Consider the following 12123-nt stretch of genomic DNA (forward strand, 5'->3'; position numbering starts at 1 on the left):
GACACTCTGGGTGGCGGGTTTGATGCCACCCAAGCGTTCGTGGGCGAGCTGGCCCATTTCAACATCTGGGACCGCAAGCTGACCCCGGGGGAGGTGTACAACCTGGCCACCTGCAGCACCAAGGCCCTTTCCGGCAACGTCATTGCCTGGTCTGAGTCCCACATCGAGATCTACGGCGGAGCCACCAAGTGGACATTTGAAGCCTGTCGCCAGATCAACTGAGGCCCAGGGCCGGGCTGAGCCTCCTGGTACCCAGGTCCCCAGCCCCCTCCCGCTTCCCCCCTGCTTGTGCGGTGATGATCCGTCGTCTCTTCTTCTCTCCCTTTCCCCCAGGAATGACTCAAGGCCATCGCCCTCGCACATGCGCACACGCACACAGCCTGGTTTCGTCCTCGTGCACGTGAAGCAGGCCCGGCTCCCATCCGTCCCCGAGGTGTCCCCACTCCTCTCTAGGAGCCCGCACTGTTTCTCAGGCATGCCCTGTTCACCAGTAAAGCCGGCAGCTGCAACATTTTGAAAAATGCACACGTAGGTGAGAGGACCTGTGTGTGAGTGTATGTGTGTGTGTGTGTGTCTGTGTGTTTGTGTGTGTACAAGGGTCTGTCTCTCTGGGGAGGCCTTCTCTTGTAAAATGAGGTATTTCATTTCTTCTTTCTCTGTGGCTTTGGGAAATCTCATGACTGGTCTAATATCTGCATTGCCAACTTTGGTGTCCGCCCGTGTGCCTTGGGGCTGGTGCCTCTTCTGCAATGCATTCGTCTTTGTTTGTAAACGTTTTTCAGAGCGACATATCTCTATATTGATAAAATAAATATCTTTTAGCAGTTTGTTAAAGGCCGGGGGCCTCTCCATGGAGAATTTGTATTTTGTCATAGAAGGAATTCTCTCTGAAGGGTTGAAGGCAGACAGTGTCCTGTGATGGCACCACGTGCTGGGCAGGGGCAGAGGAGGAGGGACCAGCCTCAGGATCTGGGCAGTCCCTCCTCCAACCCCCAGTGCCTGGCCAGCATCCTGCTGTTGGCATCTGAGGGCAGCCCTGGGCCTGGGAGGCCAGCCTGCATACCCAGCTCGGCCAGCTCTGGCCCAGGATACTGTCTGTGGCCCTCAGCCTTTCCACGTCCTCAGACTCCCCTTCAGCTGCCAGCTAGTGCCCCCAAGAGAGGAACATCCCATCCACAGCCCAGGAAGCCAGGACCCCTGGTCTCCTCCCCTTGACCTCTGGCAGTGGGAGACCAGAGGCTTCGGTGGGTCAGCTTGAGAGCAGACCTTTTAGACCAGGAAAACCACACTCTGATTACGACCCAGCCACACAGGGCCACTGGAACTTGAACCCAGCCAGTCAACGGGCCAGGTCCGTGGTAACTCTGACAGCCATATTCTTCACCCGGGCCGGGGCGAGCCCTCCAAGGGGGCAGGGCCTCCGGAGACCTCTTCTGGGGAGCCACACATGGCTAGGCCGGGGCCTGAAATCCGCTCCCCCATCTTACAGAGCGCAAGTCCTATGTAGCCCCCAACCTGTCACCAGCTGGTGACACTGAGACCCAGCCAGTGTCCAGAAGCTTTGACATTTCTTTCCCTCCATGAAAAACTAACATGTGCGCCTCCTTCTAGACCTTCCAAGGCGGGGAGAAAAGTGCGTGCGTGTGTGTGTGTGTGTGTGTGTGTGTGTGTGTGTGTTGAATGAGAGCGAGCAGAATAGCACTCAGACGGATCACACCCAGGGGAGGGTGAGCTCCCTGCTTTGTTGCACCATCTGGGGGTCGCACACCCTGAGGGCAACCTGGACTCTGTCACCAGGAGTCTAATTAGCAAAAGGCTGGCAAGTCTTTCTAGAAATTTTACTGCACTGCCTGGCTCATCTACAGCTGCAGACATTTCTTCAGGAGGAGCAGGTGTTTCTGGCTTCTGTTCCTTCCAGGGCACCTGTCTCCTTAAACGCAGGTCCGTGTTGTGTCGGAAACCTAGTGCATCTGTGTGTGTCTGTGTTGGTGTCCGCGTAGGTGTCTGCACGGTACCCAGCCGCCATGCTGCAATGCACCACTCTAGTGCCGAGGGTGAGGTCCAGGCGCCAGGCTGCGTGTTGTGGTTCAACGGTGGCTTTTTCTGAGACCGCTGTGCTTTGTCAGAGCCCATCGGGCTGTGGCATCTGTGGATCTGAAGGGATCTTCTCTGTTTGCATGTTCCTTGGGGTGGCATGTCCCTTGCTTCCTCAGTCTGGTGTGTGTTCCCCTGCCTGCATGAACTTCTCTGGTTCTGTGTTGTGTGCCCAGTGCCACCCATTGTTCTGTGACCATCCATGTAGCTACTAAAAATGGCTGGGTAAGCAAGCCAAGGGTGTCGGAGGAGGTCAAGGGAGAGATCGATTCCCTCTCCCCCTCCCCACTCCCCAAACACACCAAGAAGTATTTTTAACATGTAGGTTGAGAACAAGCCTAACAATGCTTGTGGTTGGGAAAGAGTGAGAGCTTAGTATCCCCCTCTAGACCAGATCGGCCCCACCCCTCACTTCAGCCATCTCAGAGCTGTAGGCAAGGCCCAGAGTGTGCTAGGTGCTCTCCCATCAGCACCTCCCACCAGCCCCTGCCGATCTATGGATCTACCAGACCCCGACCACCTCCTGTCCCAGTGGGCGCAGTGGGAGCTGTCCTTTCAGGACCACAAGCCATCCTCTGCCCTAAGTAGAGAGGGGCAGAGCACACCCCAGATGCTTACGCCTGTGTCCCTTCAGCCTCCCGACCTGTTCACCCTCCTCGCCCCTCCCCTGACACACCTGCGGTGCCAGGGATGGAAGCTGATGTTTAACTCCCTCCGCCCTCCCCAGCTGGAGCCTGTGCCAAGCCCCGGACTCCCTTACTGTGGTAACACTTGGCACTTTGCCAGCCCGGAGGAAGGCCGATTACACAGCCACAAATCTAATCCACATAGTTTCCATCTACCCCTTAATCTGACTGATGTTCCCTCTTGCACTGAAATAATACATGCCTATCTCAGGTAAGCCATTTTATAAAAGAAGAAGATAAAAAAGCACTGTCGAGACAGTGTTTGCTTTCACCGAGCTGGTGTCCCACAGCTCCCTGGGTGTCCAAGGTGGGAGAGCTGCTGACAGAGGCTCTCCGGGCCCTCGGGGGATTAGAGCCCACTTGAATCATAAGCCTTTCTTGCTTTTGATAACAGTATTATTTCTCTTACTCTAGACGAAAAAGTTTATTACCAAACAAGAGTATTTTTATGAAAGAAAAGGACAAACCTATAAATTAACTCAACCTATATTTCCCTTGAAAATACTTTCAGGCTCCGCCAAAAACGTAGAACTGAAAGCATGTTATTTTGGAAGAAAGAGATACATTTTGTATGCTTTCTGTTCCTTTTGTAGATTCACAGTTTTATTTTCTAAGACTGCAAAGATCACTTTGTCACCAGCCCTGGGACCTGAGACCAAGGGGGTGTCTTGTGGGGAGTGAAGGGGAGGGAAGAGGCTGGCATGAAGGTCACAGTCATTCCAATGTGCTCCAAAGAGGGGCCACCTGTTCTCAAAGATGTGTCGGGGATGGGATGCACACTGGCCATGTATGGTGGCCCCTCTGTCTCGAGCTGACTTGTTAAGTGGAATGAGTTGAGGACTTGATGGTCAGTTCCAACCCTGATAGAAGAAACTAGGGTTCCGAATTGTAAACATTAAGAGGATAGTATCCTTTGTAACCTTATGGCAACCAAAATGTGGCTTAAAGCAGTCATGGTTTCATCTCTTAAAACACAGTGTGTAAATTTATTCAGCTAATGACGGGAAATGTATCACTTCCATGCACAGTGGACTTAAGTGCCATTTGTTGAAGGGGAACAAGTCAATGAGGAGAAAAAAAGCCCAAATACTTAAAGTCCCAATTTTGTCTTATTTGCCAAAAAAAACCAAAAAAATCAACGACAACAAAGCAAACCCCCATGGTTGATATTGTTATATTGTATATACTGTATAATAGGAAACAGAATTGATGTATCTTACTTTTTCATTATTTGCTAACCAAAGCTGTACATTTTTCATATGATCCGCAGCCTTTTGGGTATCTAATGGGTCAAAACCATGGGACCTGCCACCTCCCATAAGCAGTTCTGGAAATGCACTATTTCTACTGGTATTCTTGCTTTTTTCTTTTTCTTCATTTTCTTGCTGAAATGACATGAATTGTTGAGTTTATTTTTACACAGTAAAGAGTGAAGAAAGACTGTGGTCTCCTTGGAATGTCTCTTCTTTTCTCAAGCTTGCAAATGTCACCTCAACCTGCTGGATGACCTCAGGGGTCCTCCCAGGGGATGCATGCCTGCCTATTGCCCTGTGCCCCTTGAAAATCCCGCAGTCATCTGGTGACACTGGACATCAGAGGTGGGGAGGGGGCCTGCCCAATAGCCAATACCAAGGCAGAGTACCAAGGCAGAGAGAGGTGAAGTGATTTCCCAAAGTGTGGAGGCCACACTGGGGCTTGGGGTGCAGAGTAACTGCCCGTTCCTCACCTCGCCTGCAGCCCTGCTCCCTACTGAGTGAATGCACTGCCCACAGCACACCTGGGCACAGGTCCCAGGTGGCCTGGGCTTGTCCTTCCCAAACAGCCCTGCTCTGCTCTCCTTTGCCACATCCCTGCTGACCCATCCTTGGCCAACACCTGGTTACCTCTCCTCTTTTGGGGTTCCCAGGCTGCTTTCCTGCTCTCAAGCAAGACAGCATCTCTAGATTCACATAACAAAAAAATGGGTGACGCGGGAGCCCTGGGCACTGAGAAGAACTTACTTCCCTGGCCCCTGGTGGACCAAGCTAGACTGGATGAACAAAGAGCTTTGGAACTGTTCCCTTCCAGGGGACAAAATTAATGACCAGGGGCCAAAGTAGCCTGCCTGGTTGGTGGGTCTCCCCCATGCCCCAACACACATGCCCACATGCACACTGGGTTAGCAGAGGGGACTTGGCCAGGACTCAGGACCTGGGGTTTGGTGGGGTGTAACTGAGCCGTCCATTGCCTGGGGCGGTACAGAGGGAGGGGATTTGGCCTCAGAGCAGGTGGCCACTCGCCCTATTGCCCCTGCAGGAGGAGCCCCAGTTGGGAGAGAGAAGCCCCTGCCAGGGTGAAGACCCTGGACCTGTTTTCTCCAGAGTTGCCCTTGGCAGGTGGTATCCACCTCCAGGCTGCACGCGCGTGGCCAGGGCAAGGGTTGTACCCAACCTCAGCAGCTTCAGCCAACACACCACCCCTTTGCCTCCCACGGAAGCAAGTGCATAGTTATGCCTTTACTAACACCACTCTTACATTTCTAACCTCTATGGAAGTGCTCATTCAAAAACTTGGGCATTTTAACTGTCATCAGAAACAAGTTACTTTCTCCACCTCTCACACCTGATACTGGTGCCTCAGTGACTGACTTTAGGGGCCATGGAGCTGAGAACAGCAGCTCGCAGGGAGGCAGTCAGGCCTTGCTGCTGAGCTCGCTTGCGTGGGAGCCTGGGGCAGAGGGACACAGGCTCGGGATTCAAAGCCGGAGAGTGTCTCCAAAGCCATTGACTCCAACGGCCCATCAGGTGTACGAAAATGTTCTCAGCTTGCACATTTCTACCGATGGGGAACTCACTATTCATAGAGAGTCTGCCCCATTTTCAGACAGCTCCAGCTGGGAGTTTCCTTTTTTTCTTTTCTACCTTTTCTATTTCTTTTCTGTAGTGCCCAGTTCCTTATACTGGGCTGCAGCGTCCACCCACCTGTCTGCACACAGGGAGACAGCCCCCATGTCCCCTGGGTCTCAGCCTTCATGCCTCTCCTGCAGCAGCTGGCTGACCTGCTCTACGGTCACACTCCTCCCACCCCAGAAGCCCCCCAGGGAGCAGCATAGGAGTGTAGACCAACCCCTGGAGCGTCCAGGGAATGTATCACCCCACCCCCATCCTTGCTCCAGGAAGCTGGGGCTTGTACATCAGCTGTGGGCCCCCAGGGTAGAAGCAGCACAATTCAAGGAGTCCCAACCTGCTCCATCTCCTTGTCTGCTCCCCATAAGGCTCCCAGCGGGTGGGCCTGTCCGCAGCAGCCCCTCTCTGCAGACCTCCAAGGAGCACAAAGCCACACGGGCTCTGGGAAGTTAACTACTTGCTGCAATGAGGAAATAGGAGAGAATGAAAGTGGTGGCTGGGGGGAAGTTACAAAGGTTCTGGAATCCTTTGAAAGGCCTGTGGTTCTGAGCTCAGGGCTTGGCTTCTTTGTAGGAACCAGATGCCCTTCGGAAGAGGCTGGAATGCTCAGCCCAGCCAGCGAGGGGCCGTCCCTGGGATGGAGTCAGCCAGCACTGCTGCCTTGACCTTAGCAGAACTGCCTCCCCCGTCCCCCACTAGGAGATTCTTTCCCATTCACAGCCGGTGGTGCCCACCTGGGCTCAGGCCCATCGGCTAGCTTTGCCAGGGGCCCAGACCCTCACGACTCTCCACAGTCCACTTCTGGAGGTGCTCCAGCAGTGCTGCTACCCTCCAGGGGCCATTGACATCCACACTGTGCATCATGCTCTGTGCTTAACTCATTCCTACGCGTCATCTCACGTCATCCCAGTGGCCACCCTGATGATAACACTGATTTTGCAGATGAGCTGGTGGGGAGGCCGGGTGACCTGCTGAGCTCATGAGTGGCAGGGCGGGCAATCAGACTGCAAAGCCCCTGCCTTTCCACACTAGCTATCGGGTTCCAAGTTCATCTGCAGGGGTCAGCAGCTGGCAGGCCACCTCCTCACAGAGGACCTAGTCCCAATCTGAGCCCGTGAATCTCTGGCCAGACCTGCTCTTCCCTCGCACTTTGCTGCTCTGTCATCCTTGACCCCTCAGGTTCTCACGCACCCACGTGTGATGCACGTGGTAAGTCCCTGTGGCCTCAGGTTCCCGAAATGCCCCTCCCCACGGGAGCAGAGCCTCCCTCCTCTCCTGACATTCAAATAAATTGTTTCTAACAGTCTGATCCTTAAAAACTGAAAATCCTTTCATTTCTTGGTTTCCCCATGAAGCACACTTGCATTTCCTGAGACTCACATGGTCGCTCAAGGAAGTGGACAGTGGTCTTTAGGGCCATGGTTTTCCTCAGCATAGGAAGACAGGGTGAGACCAGCTGGTCTCTGCAGTCCCTTTGGGCTCTCCCTCGAGCCTAGGAGGCAACCTCCCCAATCCGTGGGGACCAGCAGGGCCCTCTGTGCAGGACGTCTGACCTACCTGCTCCTAGACCCTTGCTCACACAGGACCCCTCTGCCCCCTGCCCCACCAGCAGTCCAGCAGCCATGGGATCTGCCCTCACCAGACTTCTCAATGTTAACTGCCCTCTCAGGGTCCCTGTTCAGGCTACGTGAGTTCATATTTCTGATCACTGTTGGTGGACCTGGGTCACATTTTCTCCCCAGAATCTCTTAGCTACCATGTAAATCAGGGTGCATGTAGGTACTTGGGGTGGGGTCCACAGGCCCTGAGCCCACTGTCATGACCTGGGCTCATCAGTCTCCCTTTGGGGACAGGGGCAGAGAAGTATATTAAGGAAATGAAGAACCACAACTGGCCCTTTAGAAAAACGCACACACAGGAGATCAGCCAAGGTGGCGGAGTAGAAGGACCCTGAGCTCGCCTCTTACAAGCACATCAAAATCACAACTATTTGCAGAGCAATCATCAATGAAAAACACCTACCAGAAAAGATCTTCTACAAATGAAGACATAAGAAGGAACCTCAACGAGATGGGTAGGAGGGGCAGACGCTCAATAAAGTCAAGTCCCCTAACCCTGGGTGGGCAACCCACAAACCGGAGAATAATTATGTTGCAGAGGTTCTCCGACAGGAGTGAGAGGTCTGAGCCCCACGTCAGGCTCCCCAGCCTGGACGTCCTGCACCAGGAAGATGAGCCCCCAGAACCATTGGCTTCGAAAGCCAGCAGGTCTTAATTTCAGGAGTCCCATAGGACTGGGGGGGGGGAAGAGACTTCATTCTTAAACGGTGCGCACAAAATCTCACATGCTCCAGGACCCAGGGAAGAAGCAGTAATGTGATAGGAGCCTGGGCCAGACCTGCTAGTCTTGGAGAGTCTCTTGGAGAGGTGAGGGTTGGGGGGTGGCTCACCCTGGGGACATAGACTCTGGTGAGAGCCATTCTTGGGAGCTCCTTCTACCGCGTGGACACTGGTGCTGGTAGGCACCATTGTGTGGGATCCTCCCTCTAGCTCATCAAGGCCGAGACCTGGCGCTACCTAACAACCTGTAGGCACCAGTGCTGAGATGCCTCAGGCCAAGCAACTAACTGACACAGCCCCACCCATCAGCAGACAAGCTGCCTAAAGACCCCTTGAGCCCACAGCCACCCCAGACACCGCCCTGCCCACCAGAGGGCCCAGGACCCAGCCCCACCCACCAGTGGGCAGGCACCAGACACAAGAAAACCACAATCCCACAGCCTATGGATACAGCCTGCCCACCAGCAGGCTAGACCTTGCCCTGGAACCAGCTGGGTCCCAGTCCTGCCCACTATCAGGTCAACACAAGCTTCAGAACAGCCTGGACCCTGTACCCAACTGTTTCAAGAACCGCACCCTCCCACCCCAACAGTGATGTGACACCAGCTCTGGGATCCCTGAGCCGAGCAACTAGACTCCGGGACCTGGCTCTGATCACTAGTATGCAGGCACTAAACCCAGGGTTAACACCTATCCTTCTCAAATTATTCCAAAAAGTTGCAAAGGAAAAAACACTTCTGAACTCATTCTATGAGGCCAGCATCACCCTGATACCAAATAACAGACAAATATATCACAAAAAAAGAAAACTACAGGCCAATATTACTGGTGAACATAGATGTAAAAACTCTCAACAAAGTATTAGCAAACCAAATCCAACAATACATTATAAGGATCTTACACCATGATCAAGTGGGATTTATCCCAGGGATGCAAGATTTTTCAATATCAGCAAATCAATCAATATGATACACCACATTAACAAATTGAAGAATACAAACCATATGATCATCTAGATAGATGCAGAAAAAGCTTTCTGACAAAATGCAACACGTATTTATGATTAAAAAAAAAAAACTCCAGAAAGTGGGCATAGAGGGAACATACCTCAACATAATAAAGGCCATGTATGACAAACCCACAGCCAACATCATACTCAACAGTGAAAAGTTGAAAGCATTTCCTCTAAGATCAGGAACAAGACAAGGATGCCCACTCTCATCACTTTTTTTTTGGGGGGGTGGGGGCAAGCCATGTGGCTTGTGGGATCTTAGTTCCTTGACCAGGGATTGAAGCTGGGCCCTCAGCAGTGAAAGCACAGAGCTCTAACCACTGGACGGCCAGGGAATTCCCTCTCATCATTTTTATTCAACATAGCATTGGAAGTCCTAGCCACAGCAATCAGAGAAGAAAAAGAAATAAAAGGAGTCCAAATTGGAAAGGAAGAAGTAAAACTGTCACTGTTTGCAGATGACATGATACTACATATAGAAAATCCTAAAGATGACACTAGAAAACTACTAGAGCTCATCAATGAACACAGTAAAATAGTAGAATACAAAATTTATATACAGAAATCTGTTGCATTTGTATACACTAACAATGAACTATTAGAAAAAGAAATTAAGAAAACAATTTCATTTACCATTGCATCAAAAAGAATAAGATACCTAGGGGACCTCCCTGGTGGCGCAGTGGTTAAGAATCTGCCTGCCAATGCAGGGGACATGGGTTCGATCCCTGGTCTGGGAAGACCCCACATGCTGTGGAGCAACTAAGCCTGTGTGCCACAACTACTGAGCCTGCGCTTTAGAGCCTGTGAGCCACAACTACTGAGCCCTTGTGCCACAACTACGGAAGGCCATGTGCCTAGAGCCCATGCTCTGCAACAAGACAAGACACTGCGATGAGAAGCCCGCGCACCACAACGAAGAGTAGCCCCCGCTTGCCGCAACTAGAGAACGCCTGCACACAGGAATGAAGACCAAACGCAGCCAAAAATAAACAAACAAAAAAAAGTATAAGATAGCTAGGAGTAAACTTACCTAAGGAGGTAAAAGACCTGTACTCAGAAAACTATAAGACACTGATGAAAGAAACTGAAAACAACACAACCAGATGGAAAGATATACCGTGTTCTTGGATTGGAAGGATCAATATTGTTAAAATGATCATACTACCTAAGGCAATCTACAGATTCAATGCAATCGCCATCAAGTTACCAATGGCATTTTTCACAGAACTAGAAAAAACAATTTTAAAATTTGTATGGTAACACAAAAGATCCTAAATAACCAAAACAATCTTGAGAAAGAAGAACAGAGATGGAGGAAATACACTCCCTGACTTCAGATTATACTACAAAGCTACAGTAATCAAAACAGAATGGTACTGGCACAAAAACAGCCATACAAATCAATGGAACAGGATAGAAAGCCCAGAAATAAACACTTATGGTCAATTAATCTATGACAAAGGAGACAGGAACATACAATGGAGAAAAGACAGTCTCTTCAATAAGTGGTGCTGGGAGAACTGGACAGCTACATGTAAAAGAATAAAATTAGAACATTCTCTAACACCATATACAAAAATAAACTCAAAATGTATTACAGACCTAAATGTAAGACCAGAAACCATAAAACTCCTAGAGGAAAACATAGGCAGAACATTCTTTGACCTAAATTGTAGCAATATTTTTTTGGATCTGTCTCCTAAGGCAAAGGCAATAAAGGCAAAAATAAACAAATGGGACCTAATTTAACTTAAAAGCTTTTGCACAGCAAAGGAAATCATCAACAAAATGAAAAGACAATCTACTGAAGGGGAGAAATTATTTGTAAATGGTATGACAAATAAGAGGTTAATATCCAAAGTATACAGACAGCTTATACAACTCAACATCAAAAACACAAACAACCTGAATGAAAAATGGGCAGAAGGGACTTCCCTAGTGGTCCAGTGGTTAAGACTCTGCACTTCCACTGCAGGGGGCATGGGTTTGATCTCTGGTCGGGGAACTAAGATCCCACATGCCGTGTGACGAAAAAAAAAAAAAAAAACAGGGCAGAAGACCCAAATAGACATTTTTCCAAAGAGCACATGCAGATGGCCAACAGACACATGACAAGATGTTCAACAGTGCTAATCATCAGGGAAATGCAAATCAAAACTGCAATGAGATATCATCTCACACCTGTCAGAATGGCTGTCATCAAAAAAGACACAAATAACAAATGTTGACGAGATGTGGAGAAAAGGGAACCCTCATACACTGTTGGTAGGAAAGTAAATTAGTGCAGCCACTGTGGAAAACAGTATGGAGGTCTCTCAAAAAACTAAAAATAGAACTACCATATGACCCAGCAATTCCACTCCTGGTATATATCCAAAAAACCCCAAAAACACTAATTTGAAAAGATATGTACACCCCAATGTTCATAGCAGCATTATACATAATTGCCAAGACAAGACACGGAAGTAACCTAAGTGTCTATCAACAGATGAATGGATAAAGTAGATGTGGCGTGTATATAAATGTATATGTATACTACTCAGCCATAAAAAAAGAATGAAATTTTGCCATTTGCAACAACATGGGTGGACCTGGAGGGCATTATGCCAAGTGAAGTGAGAAAGACAAATACTCTATGATATCACTTATATGTGGAATCTAAAAAATACAATAAACTAGTGAATATAACAAAAAAGAAGCAGACTCACAGATATAGAGAACAAACTAGGGACTTCCCTGGTGGTCCAGTGGCTAAGACTCCATGCTCCCAGTGGAGGGGGCCCGGGTTCAATCCCTGGTCAGGGAACTGGATCCCACATACTGCAACTAAAAGCCCGCATGTCGCAACTAAAGATCCCGCATGCCACAACTAAAAGATTCCACAACTAAAAGATTCCACATGCCGCAACTAAGACCTGGCGCAGCCAAATAAATAAATAAATAAATTTTTTAAAAAGAGAGAGAGAGGGCTTCCCTGGTGGCGCAGTGGTTGGGAGTCCGCCTGCCGATGCAGGGGACGCGGGTTCGTGCCCCAGTCCGGGAGGATCCCACATGCCGCGGAGCGGCTGGGCCCGTGAGCCATGGCCGCTGGGCCTGCGCGTCCG

General features: G+C 50.1%; 2 protein-coding genes across 2 annotated transcripts in view; one reads left to right on the top strand and one right to left on the bottom strand.

Moving 5' to 3' along the window:
* The window catches only part of NPTX1 (neuronal pentraxin 1), a 10168-nt gene extending 5508 nt beyond the window's left edge, over positions 1–4660 (top strand). The window contains exon 5 of the mRNA XM_022589394.3: positions 1–4660. Within this exon, the coding sequence (XP_022445102.1) occupies positions 1–222 (222 nt within the window). The 3' untranslated portion in view covers positions 223–4660.
* Positions 4172–12123, bottom strand: part of ENDOV (endonuclease V) — a 53501-nt gene continuing 45549 nt past the window's right edge. The window contains 1 exon segment of the mRNA XM_022589401.2: positions 4172–12123. This exon segment is cut by the window's right edge and continues 19205 nt beyond it. The gene's annotated coding sequence lies outside the window, so the exon portion shown is untranslated.

The sequence above is a fragment of the Delphinapterus leucas genome, chromosome 19 (assembly GCF_059928025.1).
Source record: "Delphinapterus leucas isolate spDelLeu-1000000601 "Yukka" chromosome 19, BTC_Dleu_Yukka2, whole genome shotgun sequence".
In the NCBI taxonomy this organism is placed as follows: Eukaryota; Metazoa; Chordata; class Mammalia; order Artiodactyla; family Monodontidae; genus Delphinapterus; species Delphinapterus leucas.